At 35.4% G+C, this 20365-nt stretch overlaps 1 protein-coding gene across 1 annotated transcript in view; it reads left to right on the forward strand.

The window, feature by feature from the left end:
* LOC114258656 (preprotein translocase subunit SECY, chloroplastic) overlaps positions 1-19819 on the forward strand; it is a 63423-nt gene extending 43604 nt beyond the window's left edge. Inside the window, 8 exon segments of the mRNA XM_082897431.1 lie at positions 13837-14023; positions 14026-14081; positions 14084-14134; positions 14219-14308; positions 14682-14805; positions 18328-18346; positions 18348-18489; positions 19373-19819. Of these exon segments, the coding sequence (XP_082753557.1) occupies positions 13837-14023; positions 14026-14081; positions 14084-14134; positions 14219-14308; positions 14682-14805; positions 18328-18346; positions 18348-18489; positions 19373-19606 (903 nt within the window). The 3' untranslated portion in view covers positions 19607-19819.
* The last annotated feature ends 546 nt before the right edge of the window (positions 19820-20365 follow it).

Here is a 20365-nt window from a genome sequence, read left to right on the forward strand (position 1 = left end):
CTAATAAGACAAACTATCACATCAAACCCATAATCGTTTTACTTTCTCTTTCAAACTTAGTTGCAGGAATCATGCAACTAGGTGGCAATTCTGAGTAAGAATTGTGATTCTGCGTTTCCTAGAGAGAAATGCATAAGAATCGTATTTCTGTGGAGAGAGAAGCGCAATTCACTCCAAGATGGGATCGTAAAAGAGAGAGAGAAAGAGATAGATAGCAACCTGGTCTCACTGACTTTAACCATCGCTCTAGCCCTAGCCTTAATCCTAGCCCCAGCCTTCAACATCAACCTTTGCTCTTGTCACACCCCAAACTCGCCCCTAAAAGTTCGGGCATGACCTATGCAGAATGGACACTTAACCTGATATACATACTATATGGGGCCTGAACGGAAACATTTAATATTACAAAGTAACATAGAATAACATCCATTGAGCTAAAACTAACATGCTAGGATCACATACGTGAGTGCTTTTTATCTAAATACATACCCATATACATAATTGAGCGTAGAACCGAACATTGGTAAAGAAAGGGGTTACATACATACATCTTCACCTTAGATAAATAATTAAAGTGCAAACTAAAATTTTTAACAAAACTTCACATAAATGCATGAGCTTGGTTTGAGAGCCTGGGCATGCTGAGGTTGACAAATGAAGGGTGAGCATTAAGGGTTAAGACAGACTCCCAAAGTGATTACCTACAGAACAGACATAACACAAAGTGAGCGAAGCTCAGTGAATAATAGTACATAACATTTCAATACCTAACTTGAATTATAAAACATTTCAATGCATACATAAATAAGAGGACATAAGGTTAATTGATTTTGTACTAATTTCATAACGGCCTTAGGCCCAGTGTTGAAACATAATGGCTTGGAACATAATATCTTGAAACATAGCGACTTGAAGCCCTTATACAGAGTGGCATAAGCCCTTGAATGTAGTAGCATGGCATATAGCCCTTGAACTTATGGCATGAAGCCCTTAAACATGTTGGCATTGAGCCCTTGAACGTATCGACATTAAGCCTTTAAATATGTTGGCAATAAGCCCTTGAAAAGTTGGCATGAAGCCCTTGAAAAGTTGGCATGAAGCCCTTGAAAGATTGGCATTAAGCCCTTGAAAAGTTGGCATGAAGCCCTTGAAAAGTTTGTATGAATTCAAGAGGTGTCTCACATGGACTCTAGAGGTGGCTCACAATGTAGCACTTAGTTCCATACCTGTAATTAATAGGTCTTGTAGACCAAACCATTCATATCATGTCATACCATAAACAGAAACAAATTCATGCATATGCATTATACTTGAATCATAAACAGAAGTCGGAATTCATACTTGATTATACTTGTCACTTCGATAGCGCTAACAAATCAATATACAGCATACTTGTTAGTTCCATGAGGGGAATCCCCTGATACTGAGAACTTATAACATACGTAAGCTTGTAACATACTTGAAAACATACCTGAACACATACTTGAGCTTGTAACATACTTGAAAGCATACTTGAAAACATACTTGCACTTGTAACATACTTGAAAACATACTTGAACTTGTAACATACTTGAAAACATGGTATTATTACCCTCGGGTAAGGGTCGTGTGCTACGGATGTCATGAATACTTTACATATATGGCCAACTGTTCATTAATTCAAAATGTAACATATTAGAACATAGAACATTTCTTGTTATATCATGTCATTACAGTACACTTAGCAAAGACAGAACAGGTTACATCATAATGTGGATTACATGACAAGGTCGTTGATATTTAATTCTGTCTTTAGGTTGAGCCATCCGTAAGTCAATCCGTTGTTTATCATAATACTTAGCAGGTATTAACGTATAAAGCAATCTGTGGTCTTAGCTAATTATTCATTAAGAATGACGTAGTTCACTTGATCTATTCATCGGTAGCATACAGAAGCATACACCTTTGTTTGATCGTTTATATATGTTAACATAGTTGACTTAAGTTTAACAGGACATTCCTGATAGTTATTAACAAAAAGGTAAGCGCATTTTACCGATTGAATGGGTTCAGAGATACGTGGATACCATAGTTCCATAGTGTTTATACGTTCCATTTGTTCGTAAGCTATCTTGTAAATAACAGAATGTTAGTATTCATCGTCAACAGTAAACAGAATGTTAACTTAATTACTTGCAAGGAACATAATCTTAACAATGAAAATCATTAACGATAATTGAACATACGACTATAGTACTCCTACTCACAGTGCTACAACGGAGTGCTTGTCCCTCCTGAAGTGTGCCCTGTACACATATATAACTTAGTCATTAGTTCTTTTTTTTTTCTTTCCTTCATTATTCTTCACAAGCCCACCATTAAGCATCCATTTATACCACAATTTCCTCCATCTCAATATATATATAAATAGAAGATTACCATTCTTGCAAACACGGTATGGAATTTATAATCAATCACTTCGATTTCAAGGTAGAACGGAATTGTATGGACATCTTCCATATTTTTCCAAAAATTTCTGAATGTCTAGGGTTTTTACCAAAAACCAAACATTTCCTATCTCCATAAAGAAACTCCATTAAATCATTCTCTTGATTTTAATAACTAAGCAAGCCCACAAGTATTTAGCAAAATAATTTGGAATTAAACCTATTTCAGAAAACTCCACATTTTAGGTCACAAAAATCAAAGTCAATATAGTCAATACCATCCCACATAATCACCGCAATTCAACATAAACAACATGATTCAACTCAACATCATTAAATATAAGTCAACATAATTCAAGAGGAATTCTTAACTCCCATTTCCACATTCCATAACCGAGTTTATGTCATTTATATCATTAACAAATCATTTCCCCCAATTTCCTTTCTCATTAAAACGTGATTTACATTGCTCATATCAAAGTTCATTCGCAAATTTTAAACATAATTTTCAAACATAACCAAATTCCAATTAAACTTGTATATATATAATTCAACCTACCAATTTCATGATTCAACTCTCAATTTGGGCTAAATCATTGATTATCATCAAAAATCAACCTAGGGTTTCAAGAAAAATCTAGAAATTTCAAGAACAATCCAACTTTCTTAACCCATTTCTTTTGTTCCAATCTTCCCATTTTTTATACACCCTAGGTCCATCATCCATAAACCATAATCTAAACCCAATAATAGAACCCGTACCTCAAGAATCAAACAAGGGAGCAAGCTTGATGAGATTCCTCCAAAATTTCGAAATCCAATCGGTAGAAAATGTTAATCTTCTCTTGTTCTCCATCATTGATGCAAGATTTATGGTAGATTTGTTGATAAAAGTGGAGGAAATCAAGGTTTGGGGAGCTAGGGTTTCGGACATGGAGGAGGGGAGAAGAAGAAAGGAAAAGAAAATGTAAGAAATGGTCCAAAAATCACATTTTTGAGCTGCTGTCCTGCACAGTCCCGCACGTGCGCCGATATTCCCCGCACGTGCGGATCTGCTTCCAGCACAGATGTGAAAACTTCAAACTGGTATAACTCTCTCATCGGGACCCCGTTCTAGGTCGTTCTTGTGTCCAAATTGAATCTCCAAAAACAAGCTTTCCAATGGTTCCAACCTCACATTCAAATTCTAAGTATGGAAGGAGAAAAGGGCAAAAGAGTGACGGCTGGTCAGAAACTCAAACTCAAACTTGGGACTTTTTATCTAATCTTATCTATATATCTTGTTAAGGCTTCAATCAAGGTTCCAAACATCATCCAAGGGTCCTCAATTATAATATTTGAAGTTCACTAGCCAATCCATCAATATCAAGAGTCCGACAACCATACAAGTTTTAAGGTGACAGGCACCACTATACATCAATCCGATGTGAATTTAAAATCCGAGTCGTTATAGCTCTAGCCCTAGGCCTTCGCCTTCGCCTTCGACATCGACGTAGACCTTCACTTTCGATCTCTTCTTCTCTCTCTTTGTCTTCGCCTTCAACATTGATGTCGATCTCCTCTTCTCTCTCTCTGTCTTCATCTCTCTCGATCTCCTCTTCTCTCTCTATGTCTTCACCTTCGAAATTGATGTCGATCTCCTCTTCTCTCTCTGTCTTCATCTCTCTTGATCTCCTCTTCTCTCGTCGTCGTCGTCATCGTGTTTTTCTTCGTCTTCCTTTTCATTTTTCTCTCTCTTCGATTTGTGTTCTAGAGAGTCCACTCCCGTTTTTAACATATACTAAATATAATAAATAATATAATTTGTTATATAATAATAAATCTAATTAAATTATATATAATAAAAAAATCTAATAAAATCTATAAAATAAATCATTCAATTTTTATTTTTTATTTATTTTAACATATTTTATTATTCCTTATTTTTTATATATTTTTATTTATAATATATATATCAATTAAAAATAAAAAAATAAATTATATAAATAAATTAAAAATATTATCAATAAAAATAATACCTAAGATAAAAATAATACATATATTTAAAAATAACTATTTAACTCATCTTTATATAATAAATATATTTAAAAAAATAACTATTAATATATATATATATATATAGTACCATTGGCAGAAGTTAATTTTTCTTGACATTTTTCATAATATGTAGTAGGAAGTAATCCTTCTTGGATACAATTTAAATCAGCACCAGTATCAATTAAGGCAATTAATTCTAATTCAAAATCATTTACAATTATTTTGATTTTAGAATACCATTTTTGAATGTAAAGTTTGTTGATTAAACTTAACCGTTTTTCTTCAGGGTTGTTAGATTGAGAGTGGTGTGATCGGTTATCAAATATCAAATTATCAGGATTAGTAGGATCAGATTCATGTTCAGATTCTTGTGGGGATTCTTGTGCATTAGTTTGGAAATTATCTAACCTTTTATCAAGTTTGAGGGTAATAATTTCATCTTCTAATTTTTTATCTTTATGTTGTAATTCTTTGATTGTGTTTTTAATCTGATTGATTTCTTGTTGTAAATCTTGTAAGGTGACTTCTTTTTGTTTATTTTTAAATCTTTCTAAAGTTTTGGATAGACTGATTATAGGTTTATCAAACTTGGGTTTGGAATCTGAATGGATTAATAAGGATTTTAATTTATCTGTATATTTTTGTTTTAACGTAGGATCATCTAATTTACTAATTAGATCGATTAGAGCGGATTCTTCTTGAGTAGTTTTGGTAAGGACAGTTATTTGTTTAATGGGTTTACAACAAACATCATTACAACCGATTGTAATATCATTATCGGAATTATCACTAGGTGAATGGTAATCAGATGACGTATCAGGTTGATCAGAAGAGGAAGAATTACTAACAGAGTGATTTAGTTGGAAAATATCATATAACTGATTTTTGGAGTTATCATCAATTTGGAGTTGATTGACTCTATCTTTTAATTTTTGTTTTTCTTTACATTTATTAGAATAATGACCTTTTTGACCACAGTTATAACAAGTAACATCTCTAGTAGATTTAGATTTTGGATGTGATTGAGATTTATAATATTTCTTTTTAGGTTTAGTATAAAATTTATCATTGGATTTGGAAGGTGTATAGTGCTTCTGATATTTATATTTGTTGGAATGTTTATAAGATGGTTTATGTTTGGAGTATTTGTGTGATTTTCTACGAGAGGGTGCAACAGGAGGTAAACCATATTGTTCACAGAAATTTCCTAATTCATATTTAGCTTTATGTTTATCTTTATTAGCTTTTTGAGTAAGTTTAAGGTCAATACACATTTTTAATCCTTCTTTTTGAATAGTGCTAATTATATCACCATACGTGAGATTATCATATTCAATAACACCAGTGGGTTGACTAAGAACATCTCTAATTTTATGGGCAAATAAGCTAGGTAATCCATTAATAAATTTTTCTTTCCAAAATGATTTAGTACAGTCTTCGCGTAACATGACACGAGAGGTAAATACATCTTTATACCATCTAAAATCGCTTAAGGTTGGACAGTTAAGATTACTTAATTGATCATGGATTCGAGAATAAATATTTGTTGGGGTACCAATAAAATGTCGAACTATTGTATATATTAGTTGATTAATGCCATCAGGGTGACAACAGCCAATAGATTCATCAAAAAGAGGGAGACCATTTTCATCAGTTTGATTGGCATAAATAACAGAGTCACGGTCTGTTTCAGTGAGATATTTTTCCCACCAAGATTTGAGCATACCAGTAAAACCAGAAGTAAGTAAAGAAACGATTTCAGGTTGAGTGTATTGGGGATAATTACTGAGATAACTATTGGCAACCATAGATAAATGATTTAATTTTTGAAGGATTTGATCTTCACTGAGACCATCAATATTCCATTCGTATAATTTCTTAGCAGAAACAGAAAATTGATTACTAATATTTGTGTCTTCAAATTGGAGGTCGACAGGAGTAGGTTTAGAATACCAGTTTTTGGTAGTTTGAGGATTAACTTTGGGATAGTGAATTTTATTAAGAGTAGTAGGTTGAAATTGTTGAGCTAATTGATGTAGTTCATTATCAGTAGTGTCAGTTTCAGATTGATCAAATATAGTATTAGTAATAGGTTGTTGATTTAAAACAGTAAGACCTTTATCTTTAGATGTAGAAGTATCATTAGGAGTTAATTTGGTAAATAATTGTTCAATAGCTTTGACAGTAGATTGGTCAGTAGTAACTAGACTATTTCGTTTAGAACGATGACTAGGTAGATTAAGTAATGGTTGATCTAAAGTTTTAGCTGATTTGGGATATTGGTCATCTAAATTAGTTTCCAATTTATCTAATTGTTTACCAATTGTTTTGAGACATTGATTAGTATAATTGTTTTGTTCAATAACTTTTTTGAGTTCAGGGTCAGTACCAGGTAATTTGAAAGGAGAGGCTGGAACTTCAGAACCTTGGTGATCAATAATTATATTTTCTAATGGAGGATGATTAGAACTAACAGAAGTATTTGGAGAAGTTTTCCATTTATGTTTTGTGATTGTATTAATCTTTTTGTAATATTGATCCATATAATCAAAGAAGGATAATTCAAAACCATATTGAACCATAAAATCATACCATTTTCGAGTTATCCGGGATTGTTGAGCAGAATCATATTTAGCACTATAAGCATGTCTTTTAGATCTATTTTCTTTAGATTTGAATTCAATAAGTAATTTTTCTAAATTAGGAGTAAAAGCTTTTTTAATTGTCATTAGCTGAGGATTGACAGGTGGTATTAATCCTTCGAAATCAGTTTGAGTTGGGGAATTATTTGAAGCTATTTCTTCGTCAGGGAAATGTGAAGTAGTAGTATAAACAGGTTTACTAATTTGGGAAGTGGTAGAATTATCAATTCCTTTTAATTTATTTGTTGAAGTTGGATTAGTTGGACCAAGATGGATTTGACTGTTTTTTCTAAATAAAGGAGTGTTAAATATTTCATCGTCAGTTGATATTTCCGAAGGGACACTAGATGTACTATGTCTAGAAGATTGACTTCGATTGAATTTTATATTAACGGATCCATCATGGTTTTGTTGGATATGTTGAATGTCTTCTTCATTAATTATGATGCCTGGATTAGGTATGGAAGGCAAGGCAGTTGACCTAGAACTGACTGATGAGTTACTTCTAAATAATCGATTCATTGTTTGGATTTAATTAACCAGTTTTTCAGATATCTTAATACATACCCTATTCTTGTCAATTGTATCACATACCTAGTATACATACATACCCTATCTTTAAACCCCAAAGTCTGACTCTGCCTAAACCGAAGGACTTACAGAAGACTGGGAAGAAGTGGGTGACTTAAACTAGGTGGATAGAATAGACCAATCGTTTGGGTGATTAAGATGAACTGAAAACAGGATTAATTAAACCAACAAGGAAGACGATTAAACAGAAGTAGCTAAACAGTTAGAAACAGGATACAACCTAACTTGGCTCTGATACCAAAATGGCGGAAGCAGCATACACCTTAATCAGGGAGGGAATCAGGGAGGGAATTTTGACAACCAGGGATATAGGTAATATCAAAATCAAAAATACTTAAAATAGCTTGCCAACGGGCAAAAATCTGTTTACTAGCAAGATTTTCAACATCTTTTTCTAAAATAAATTTAGCAGATTTGCAATCAACACGAAGTAAGAATTTTTGATTTAAAACATCATCTTGAAATTTTTGAATACATAAAACAGTGGATAAAATTTCCTTTTTAATAGTACTCTACTACATACTATTAATATATATATATATATATATATATATATATATATTACCGCTCCCTGAGCCGCTCCCACTTCCGCTTCGTGCAACTTAGCTCACAAATATCACTTCTAATTACAAATAAAATCCAATCATCTTTCCACACACAAAAATTTTAACTTACTAAAATAGTCAAAAACTAAAATAGCAACTTTCCAAACATCCACAATATGTGCTAAAAAATTAAGTAACTAGTTATTTAGTTGTATGTTTTAATTCAAAGGCCAAATGTAGGTAACGGTTTAGGGTTTATGATAGCATGACAGGAAGGATTCTCATGATGAACTTGGGGTTTGTGAACATTATATAGGTCTTTGTTTTTTGGTAGACATGGAGTGTCACAACCCAAACGCGCCCCTAAAGTTTGGTACCTGACCAGCATGCACTTAGGCCTCAAAACAACACTTACTCAAATATGGAGTCATAAGCGGAAGCAATATCAACATAGATAAAATGCCCATTGAGCTTGTGCATACATAAAAATTTAGAGTAATGTAATTCTTTAATTACGTTTCCATATTTACAATAATCATAGAATTATACAGATCTCACACACACACTTATATAAGACTCCGTAAATTACATAAATCCCAGTAATCAAAATTAAGGCCTCAACATGGAAGCGTACCCCAGGTGGCTTGGCACACAGGTGGATCTCAGTACAATTCTAGTGTCAATCCCCGATGGCTCACCTACATAAATATGCATAAAACAGAATGAACAAGGCTCAGTGAATAATAGCAATGTAAGGAGGTTAAATGAATGAGCATAACCTTGAGGAATATAATATACATACGTAGGACCTATCCATAATTGTAATACAGAACGGCCTCAAGCGCACATGTAATACAGAACGGCCTCAGGCCTACATATGATACAGAACGGCCTCGCGCCCATATATGATACAGAACAGTCTCGGGCCCACATATGATACAGAACAGCCTTAGGCCTACATAACAACAGTTGTCCAGAGCAATATGGGGAAGATGGAACATCGACATGTCTTCAGCTCCCTAGGCATACAGCCATTAGTCACATGTAGACGAAACATCGGCATGTCTCCATCTCCTTCGGCCTTAGGGCCATGAGTCATAAACAATTTACATCGGAATGGCCTTAGGTCCACTTTCATTAATAGAGACAAAACGACCTTAGGTCCATACCAATACCATCGTTCAATCATGTCCATTAATTCAATTAAAGCATAATGTTAATAGTATATGCTATTCACAAACCACGATATATAAATCATAACCACAAGAAGTAAATAAAACATATCGTTACACTACTATTACTCACAATGATGGGCTTCCGGTAGCAATGGGACGATGTCCTCGTCTTGACCTACAAACACAATGCACATAGCATAATATGAGGATATAATCAATCTCTTTCTTGTTCTTTAATCAATCAGACATGGTGGTTCTAAACTCATTAGTCCTCAATAGGTCATAATCCGTGTCTAGGAAAATAAGAGGAATCGAAAGGAAAATGGTTTAGAAGAAGAAATGGTATAAAATTGGTAGACAGAAAGTGAACAATCGTCACTAATTTGGGAATATCTAGTTGTGTACTTAGAATTTAGGAGTGAGACCACCACCATTAGAAACTAGACTTCCGGGGTTTGAATTTAGGATCAAGAATCACTTAAAACGAAGTTCGGATGCAAGAGATATGCTTATTTGAAATTGGCTGAACAAGGCTGTCCCGCACTTGCAAGAAACTGGGCCGCATGTGCAGGACCATGTGCTTTTTTAGCAGAATCAAAGTTGGTGCTGGAAATGGACTGCTGCACGTACGGGAAGCCCCACCGCACATGCGGCTCTGGGTTAGTTTTGCTGTTCGAAAAAGTTTGTTGGCTCTAACACTTGTTTTTCCACTTTTTAAGCTAGATTTCAACTCTAATCATCCAAAAACATGTAAAATTACACCACAATATGATAAACTAACATCAATCAAGTGTAATTCCATTTCAAACAAACCAATCTTTTCTCAATGTTCAAGATCAATGCTTTATCTTTCATGATCTTCAAAGTTCTCAAAACACAACCCACAAATACACTTGATTCTTGCATGATCTTATTCTTTGGACAATTCAAAAGTTCATTTCATGTGGTATTCATAAGGTTGAGCTCCAATCATAAACAAAATTATAGAACTCAAATTCTAATTCGTTAAATTTAGTTCAAGTAAATACTCACATAAAACCCTAACCCAAATGGGTTCAAATCTTCCAATATCATTATGATTTTATGAATTGATGCTTTAAACATAAGGATTCAAGATAGATTGTCATACCTTAGTTCAATCTTTGTCTTTCTCTTAGTTCTCTTCAATTTCCCCAAATTTCCATGGTTGATCTTCTTCTTCTCTTTTCAATCTCTTCAAGTTTATCTTCAAGCTCTGGGGAGCTCTCTTTCTCTTTCTCTCTCTTAGAGAAGCTTCCTCTCTCCTTTGCCCTCTCTTTCTCTCGGTTCTCTCCCTTAGATATTTTGTTTTGACTCCAAAATGATGAGTTCAACAACTCATATGGCATGTCTATATATATATATATATATATTACACACTTAAGCTTATCACAATAGGGAGAGCCAAACGCACCCTTACGAATCGTACAAAATCAAATTTCAATTAAACTTCCCAGATGAATCTAAAAATTATGCTGATCATAACTATATAATCCGTTCTGGTTTCTGAAGCCTCTAAGGCCTTCAATTTGCGGTGCAACGTTAACCGCCCAAACACACCTTAACGAATCAGACAAAATAAATTTCCAATTAACTTTTCCAAATAGCTCTAAAAATTTCCATTAACATAAGCAAGTACTCAATTTTGATTTCTGAACCCATAAAGATCGGTAATTTCAATTTTAAAGTCGTAACTCAACAGATAATGCTTCAAGTCAAAAGATATAATCACACTAAAACACATTAACCCATAGGTAAATAAAGATAATTCCTTATACGCATTTTGGGGTCATTACATGGAGGAAAATTAAGAAGAGGAATGTAATGGGATTCACCTTTGCAAGGGTTAAGTTACTACTACATCATATAAACCATAATTCTTTTCCTATTGAAATGAATAAAAATATTTTTCAAGTTTTCATTGAGAGAAAATTATTGAGGAATCAAGGACATCATTCCTTACATATGTTGAAATGAAGTCACGATGATGTAACTTGCATAAAGTAAAACATAAAAATAAAAAGTCTGAAGTGAATTTTACTTTTATAGACTTGATGATTGTCAAGAGATTAAGTTTCTTCAACGTTGCAATGTTATAGGTAAAATTCCAGATATTGAATTGCTTTGTTCTTTTGTGAATATATATATATTTTTCCATCATGCTGATTCTAGTTCCTTCTCAGTTGTGAGGGTTCGGTTTTTGATCCACTGGGTATAGATTCAGATAACTCATTGGGTCTAAGTGATTCTCCTTGGGAAAGTGTCCTAAGCTTTCTTTCACTAAAATTTGAAAGTACTTCAAGTACAAGAAAGGAGAAACCTTCTTTAGCTAGAGGAGTGGCATGTTTGTTCTTTACCTTGTTTATTTTACGTTTTGTTTGTTTAGATGAGAAATGTGTATTTTTTTGTATCTGGTACAACAAGATGAAGGTTAAATGGAAAACATTTTCCATGGACGACAAAAACTAACTTGTATGAGTAAAAATGTTTTCCAATTTTCAAAATTGGAAAATGTTTTCTAGACTAAAGCCTTACCACCAACACCACCATCACCTATGTTATATGCACTTAGGTACGAATATCAAGTTCGTGTGAGTGTCCAAGCCTCATACCTTGATAAACCTTAATCTTAGGATATTGGAACATGCTTCCAAAAGTTGGATATGAACATGGGGACGCATCGTGGACATTTGGAGATGTCATAAATTATGTAAAAATGTAATTGAAATAAATAGGATTTAGGAAAAATATGAAATTGATATCTCTCATCCATGTGAAAGACTTGAAATGTTTCTTTTGTTTTAAATGTGAGTTAACTTCTTTTTCAAACATTGTCAAAAATTTAAGTGTCTAAATTGGGTACAAATGTCGAACACGTATCCCGCACCCTTACTCTTGTCATATCTAGTAAACAAGGGTACTTTAGGAGAAATAGAAAGTCCATATAACACAGGCCATCACCAATACCACCACCAACAATACAAAACCACCACTAGCACCACCATATAATAACAACTGCAGCCACCGCAACTGCTATTGCTACTACAACCACCACTAGCCACCTAAGTGGGATATGCGATACGATAGAGACACGCCGTCACTGTGATTTTAAAAAAATGCAAGACATGATACATTTTGGACACTTTAAAATTTTGCATTTTTATAAATTTATTGTATATCAAATATATGCATAGTTTATTCCAAAGTAATGGAAAAGAAATATAAAACTAATTAAACCTTAAAAGCCATAAATTCTATAATTTAAATATCAAGATATTATTCATGTACCAATTGCATTTTAATGAATACAAAATAATTGTATGACATTGAAATGCACGTGATATATTTATCTTATAAATGTTTCAAAACATATTTAGATGCACAAGTTAGATTTTGAAGGATGAAAAATATTGTTAATATGAAGAGACTCGTCACATAGGTCGTGTTTAGAGAGCTCAAAACATGTTGAAGTGGCCAATATTATGAATTTAAAATTTTAGTTAAGACACATTGAAGAAGTGTTGGACACACTTTTAGGAGTGTCAGTAGAGTGTCGTGTTCGACACAACATGCCTCTTCCATAGAACTGTCCGTGTTTCTTAGCCAGCCACCCTTCCACCCTCACCACACCCACCACCACTACCACTATTGCCACCACTACCTTATCACCACTACCACTAACATTGCCACCATTATGCAACCACCGCTGCCCCACCACCACCACAACCACAACCACAAGCACATTAGAGTCGTAACCAAACATAAGAAAATATTTTTAATAAGGAAACATTTTCCCGAAAATGTTTTTTGGCAAAAAAATAAAATAAAATGCAGCTTTAATTCAAATCATAGCTGTTAAGTAGTTAAGGGCTCAAGGTGCGTAAAGGGGCTAGGTCTCATATTGCCTAAGCACAAGGTGCAACATAATCATGAACAGTAAGTTGCATGCGCGATAAGATAAGCATGTATATTGAATAGAATTAGGTCCTGTTTGGTAGGGCTTATTTCCAACTTATTTCAGCTTTTAGCTTAATTTAAACTATTTTGATGTGTTTGGTTCAGCTTAATAATACAGCTTATAGCTTTTTGTAAGTTAAAAATCAACTTATTCTTTGAGTGAGGGAGGAAAAGCTTAATTTATAAGTAAAAAATCAGCTTATGTTCACAATTATGAGTTATAAGCTGTAAGCTGTTAAATTATAAATTATAATCACTTTCACCAACCACTGAGGTCACACAAATGTGTTTGGATGGATGATAGGCCATGAGTCCTAAGTATTTTGGTGTCTATTTTGAGGTTTCTTGTAAATAAATTTTCCACAATATGCTTTTAATTTTTTATATGTTATGACTTTAACAATGCTTTTAATCTTCTTTTGTATATTCTTAATTTTTATGGCAGGCAATTGGCCAAGTACTCTACCTTCGCCCTTATGTCGATGATTTCAGTACACAGTGGGTTCTGGCTTCTCTTACTTTATTAACCCTTGGATCCGTGCTTACAACTTACATTGGTGAACGTTTTTCTGACCTAAAACTTGGAATTGGTACATCTCTTTTGATCTTCACGAGCTTTATATCCTACTTGCCGCATCTTTTGGTAGGACTGTTGCAGAGGCATTTCAGGATGGCAACTACATTGGACTTGTCCTATCATTTTCTCCTTTTTCTTGTTGGTGCTTAGTATTGTGTACGTTCAGGTAAATGCCGGTTATTTTTGTGAATTAGAATTGGATTAGTTGAAGCATAGAACTGCTGACAATGTTCTTAACAAAGGGTTTCAGGAAGCAGAGAGGAAAATCCCAATTAATTATGCCTCACAATGCAGTAGCAGAACTGGAGGGCTCCAAAAATCTGCTTACCTACCCTTTAAGGTTTGTAATCAAGTTCCATACTATGTTTCAGTAAGTGTTACTGATTGGAAATGATACTATGTTTCAGTAAGTGTTACTGATTGGAAATGATTATAATTTTCTTCTTAGAAGCAATCTACATGTGTTACTTAACAATTTTTTTTGTAAAATGACTACTCTTGCAACATACTGATTTCATCTCTTTGGCAATGTTTTTCTGATTCACCTGCTATTCACTTCATATTGTTTTGCTTATGTGAATTGTCATGCATGGAAATCTTCTGTTAATGTTTTGCATTTATAGTATTGTCTTCTTGGATTGGGGTTATTTGTGATGTTTTTGAACTTTAGTCTTATGTCATACTTATGATCTCATTTCATTTTAATTGAGCAGGTCAATAGTTCAGGAGTGATGCCAAACATCTTTTCTACATCATCGTTAGCACTTCCAGGCACTTTAGCACGCTTCACTGGTTTAGCTGCTCTGAAAAAGGCTGCAGTGGCTTTAAACCCGGGGGGTAAGAACAATTGTTGTAGTGCCTTCTGTGAGAATGTGTTCTCCTTTTTCCTTATAGGATTAGGAATTAGTTTTCCTATTAGATTTTTATATATCAGTGATGTATTCATGTAGGATTAGGAATTAGTGTTCTATATAAATGGTGTATTCTTTGTCAATTAATTCACTCTAATATATATAGTTTTCGTTTAGAAATCTTACACCGTGTCAAAGCTAGGTTCGAAACCCTAGCTGCTTCGCATATCACCATTGGAGTTGCGACTTTTCTCTCTCCAGACTCGCGAAGGTTCGAAACCCTAGCCCTTTCTAGTTCGTCTGGTTTGTCCCACGAAGGCCCCTCTTCCGCGTGATCTCTGTTTGATTCGATTCGCAACTATCTATTTCGGCTCCCTGGTTAATCTAGTTCGTCTGCCTCTCGCTTCCTCACGATCTCTGTCTGAAGATCGATCTCAGGTTCAGTCTCTCTCTCTCTCTCTCTCTCTCTCTCTATGCTTCGCAATCTTTGTTTGAAGGTCGATCTCAGCTTCTGTCTCTCTCTCGCTCTCTCTCTCTGTGCTTCGCAATCTTTGTTTGCTCTCTCTGTGCTTCAACTTGGGTATTTCTATTTTAAATCCTATTTCAAGAATACTGCACTCAAGCCCCATACCTGTCTGTTTATTACAAATTTTGTTTTATTACAATGTCGGATACTAAAATCCAAGCCATAAAATGTAAATTCACTTGTGGCAATTATGCCTATTGGGCCAGCGTCATGAAGAATTTTCTTCTTGGTAAAAAAAAATGGGGTTGTGTTTCTGGTTATGTTTCTCGTCCATCGGACCCGAAGGCGGAAGGGTATCTGCTTTCTTGTGACACTTGGGATTGTGATAATGCCCAAGTTCTGACCTGGTTTCATAATTCTGTGGATGAACGTATTGGAATGATGTTTTCCAAGTACAGTACTTCCAAGGAAGTGTGAGATTATTTACTAGGTGTTTATCAGCAGTCCAACTTTGCCAAACGATATGAGTTGGAAACAACTATTTAGATTGCTCGTCAACGGGATCAAACTATTCAAGACTTTTATATTGAGATGACCGGTCTCTGGGATCAGTTGGCTCTTATGGAACCACCTAGTCTCAAGATACTGGACGCTTATATTGAGTTTCGGGAGCAGAGTCGTTTAATGCAATTCTTAATGGCTCTATCCCCTTAGTATGAGGCTATCCGAGGTGACATCCTTCACCGATCTCCTCTTCTCTCTGTAGATGCTATTGTTCGTGAGCTCCTCTCCGAGGAAACTCGTCTTAAGACGGCCACTCAGACTCTGCCTCCTTCTGTCTTCTTGGCTCCTACCAAGCCTCCCTTGTTATTGACCCCACCTCTTATCAGCTTCAAGCCACTATGAAACCCAAGAAAGGACCATTAGGGCCAGATGAGTGTGTTTTCTACCATCAGAGGGGTCATTGGAAGAGCAACTGTCCCAAGAAGGCACGTCAGCTTGCTCCATCTTCCCAGACATAATTCCTCGGTCCTACTTCGGGTACTTTCCGCCCTCCTGCCGCTTACACCGCAGCTACTTTGGCTCCTGATCCTGACTTGGCTTCTTTGAGTGCTCAGGTTGCACAACTTCAGTATATCCTCTCCACCTCTTAGCCATCCCCATTTGCCTCCGCTCTTACATCTCTTCATTTAGGTTTGCTTGGGTCCTCTTCAGGTATCCGTTCTTCTGTCTGGTTTTTTGATTCTGGTGCCTCTCATCATATGACTCCTCACATTTCCTTACTTCAAAATTGTATTACCCTATCCGTTCTTATTACTATTAATACTGCTAATGGGTCTGGTATGTCTGTTTTGTCTATTGGGTCTGTCTTACCCTCTATCATTTTTGCTGTTACCATTCTTTCTGTTCTCTATGTCCCTCAATTATATGTCAGTTTATTATCAATTAGTCAACTTGATGCTTCTGATTTTGATGTTATCTTTTCCTCTTCTGTTTTTTGTGTGCAGGATCGGGTGTCCAAGAAGCAGATTGGGACCAACCATAGAGTTGGAGATCTATATGTGGTTGAAAGCTTGCATCTCCCCTTATCCATCTCTCCAGCTGCATTTTCCTCGTTTCAGTTAGATTCTCAGTCGAGTCACTTTTACTTATGTCATTCTCGCCTAGGTCATTTGTCTGTTGACCACTTACGGTCTTTAGCTCAATCAGGATTGTTGGGTAAAGTTCCTCCTAGTCAAATTGATGAATGTCGGGGGTGTAAACTTGCCAAAATGTCAGTTTTACCATTTAATAAAAGTACCTCTATTTCTGTTTCTCCTTTTTCTCTTGTGTACTGATGTCTGGGGACCTTCTCCTGTTCTTACTAAAGGGGGTTCAATATACTATGTGTCTTTTGTTGATGATTGCACCCGTTACACTTGGGTTTATTTTATGACTCATAAGTCTGACTTTTACCAAATATACCGTACTTTCCAGTCTATGGTCACTACACAGTTTGGGTCTACTATTAAATTGTTCTGACTTGGGTGGGGAATACTTTAAAACTGAATTCTATAAATATTTAGCCAACTTAGGTACTATTCACCATACTTCTTGTACTAATACACTTGCCCGAAATGGTCGAACTGAGCGTAAACACCGTCATCTCCTTGAGATAGCTAGGTCTCTCCTTCTTTCTACCTTCGTTTCGGCTCCATTTTGGGGTGAGACAGTTCTTACTGCGATTTTTCTTCTCAACCGTATGCCTACCCCCTTTCTTTCTGGTCAGTCTCCTTATGAGGCTCTGTTTTCTCAACTTCCTAATTACTCCCTCCTTTGTGTATTTGGGTCTGCTTATGTGTTTTTTCGAGTTATAGTCTCATTTAGAAAGGTTATCGCTGTTATAACCCTATTTCTCGTCGCCTTTATGTCTCCCGCTACGTTGCCTGTCTCGAACGTTTATCTTATTTTCAGCTTCCTCCTCTCACCGCCCCAGTTTCCAAAGAGGATTTGGTTCATATTGATTCGATTTCTTTCTGAGGTCCCATCTGATGAGTACATCTCCATAGTTCCTCCAGAGCTTGTTCCATCTTCTCCACATGTTTCACCTCTGACTACTTCTCCTCCTTCGCCGTCTTCTCCTCCTCCGTTGTTAGTTTATTCTCGTCGTAAGGCTTCTCCTCCACTAGTTGTCTCTGCCTTTGCTGCTAATCCTCCTGCTTCTGACGACTCTGATCTTGCTGCACAACGATATCCTCCTCGAGTGCGTTGTGCTCCAAACAGGTTGGGTTGGTCTAATACTTGTTTTTTTGCTTCCTATCGTACCTTTTTGTCTATTATTCACTCTTTTGCAGAACCTCAGTCTTACAAGGAGGCTTGCCATTGATGGAAGTTGAGATATTCCAGTGAAAAAGTTAAATTCCAACTATTCTAGCAATATATTCCTTGTGCATTTAAAACTCACCTCTAAAACTGAGTCTCAGTAGGCTGCAGTGGCTTTCCCTTTCGATTTAGATGAAACATTTGAAATATTCTAAATCTGACCAGATAAATTCTTTGTAGGTTCTCTCTATCGCCCCACACATTCTATTGATAGCCTTCTCCAACTACTACTACACTTTTCTACAGCTGGATCCTGATGATGTGAGTGAACAGTTGAAGCGCCAAGGTGCATCAATACCACTTGTTCGACCCGGTAAAAGTACGACTGCATTTATTAAAGCAGTAATTTACTGTCTACTTGAATATATGGCCTATCATTTATTTTTGTTCCAGCTTGTACATTTAGTCAGCTTCACCCTGCTTTAGCCATACATTTGGTTCTAGCTTTATCGTAAATCAGTCTAAGACATTTCAGTAAGCCATGGGCATCAGCTTCTCTAGTGTTCACTCGCAGCTACTTTCCTATGAGAGTCTAAATTTCTCTTGTAGGAAGAACATTCATGCCTCATTATTTTCATATGCTTGACTTTTGAAAATTCAAAAAATATCAATTTTTGTCAAAATAATTTACTTTTTCAACCAAAAAAAAAAAAAGAGTTCGAATTCAATAGAAAAATTACTCCCTTTTTTATTTTTTATTACTCCCTTACCCATCTATTTTGATGTGGTGTTTGGATGTCATCTGGAAATTGAATGAATTTTGTCTCTTTTGGAGGACTTCATTTGAGTCCAGTTTTGTTTTTATTGCATTAAACTGGGTGTTTCTTTTTTCCCAACTTGTATGAAATTGGGTACTTTGCATTTTGTTCAGATTACCTTTTAATTTTAGACCCTTTGCTTTGCCTGGCTGATATTGTGCGTCAATGCTATGTAACAAAACAGACTACTGTAAAGTCCAAGCGATACATAAACAACCTAATACATTCTGCTTCTTCGGGATACAAATCCCTAATTCGTAACTTAGTGCCCACTCTCTTTTGTGATTTACTCATTGAGGAGTTTGGAATAGATTTTGTGGAGATATTTTGGTTCCTTGTTTGCTCTTTTCTTCTGTATTCATACAGCTAATGAGTATTTTATACTTGATTGATATCTGAACTTTTGGCACAAATTTAGCTTCAAAATAATTTCGACAGATTTATGACCTATTTTTGGTTGAATTCAGGTTCTTAGTCGGATATCAGTCCTGGGATCCGCATTTTTGGCAATTCTGGCTGCTGGTCCTGCTGTGATTGAACAAACTACACACCTGACTGCATTCCGGGGATTTGTAGGCACTTCGGTTCTCATTCTTGTTGGTTGTGCTACTGACACGGCAAGAAAAGTTCAAGCAGAAATAATATCCCAGAAGTACAAGAACATAGAGTTTTATGACATGGACAAGCATAACCGGTATTGAGGAAAAACAGATTAGAGGCTGGAGTGGATAAAATCTTATAGAATGAAACTTTATGGTTTAGTTTTCTCATGAATCGTGTAGTGTTGACTACCATATGTATTTTACATTTTTGGTTTACAGTTTGATTCTGACTTACAAATTGTACAAAAGGTTACATGGCTGCAATTTTCCATGGTGTTTGGCTAATGGAAAATCATATTCTTCTTGTTGTAACTCTGATTTGTAGTTGTCAAGAGTGATCAAAATGGGACTGGATGGTTGAAAACACCTTAAACAGAATAGAAAGCAATGGGCAGAATGTTATTTGGGTCGATGAAAAATGAAAGGATGGAATTGGGGATTTAGATTTTAGAATTTAAAAGATGCGGATAATTGCCAATTATAGTGGTATTGGGAGAGTTAAAATGCTCACTGTAGTTGAAGGGGATGCCATAAAATTTATGGACAAAGCACTAGAAATAAATCAATCCCTGATGTTAAAATTTCCAAATATTTGTTTCAAGTGACCTGTGAATGTATACTTGTTTTCTGTACAATGCTATCTTTCTCACTAGCACTGTACTACTCCTATACTCCTGCCCAACTGAATAAAAACTAGATTACAGATCAAGTGAATGCTGACCCATATACCTATACTGTACCTGCCTCAAATCAAGTATTTCATAGAAAGAAACCCTTCAAATGCGACCTTAGGGAGCTTTCTAGATGCTACAGCAAGGCCTTGAAGCATTTTGATGACTTCAGGCGAAAACTTCTGTT

This window comes from Camellia sinensis, chromosome 12 (assembly GCF_055761805.1).
Source record: "Camellia sinensis isolate YWXY chromosome 12, ASM5576180v1, whole genome shotgun sequence".
Classification (NCBI taxonomy): domain Eukaryota; kingdom Viridiplantae; phylum Streptophyta; class Magnoliopsida; order Ericales; family Theaceae; genus Camellia; species Camellia sinensis.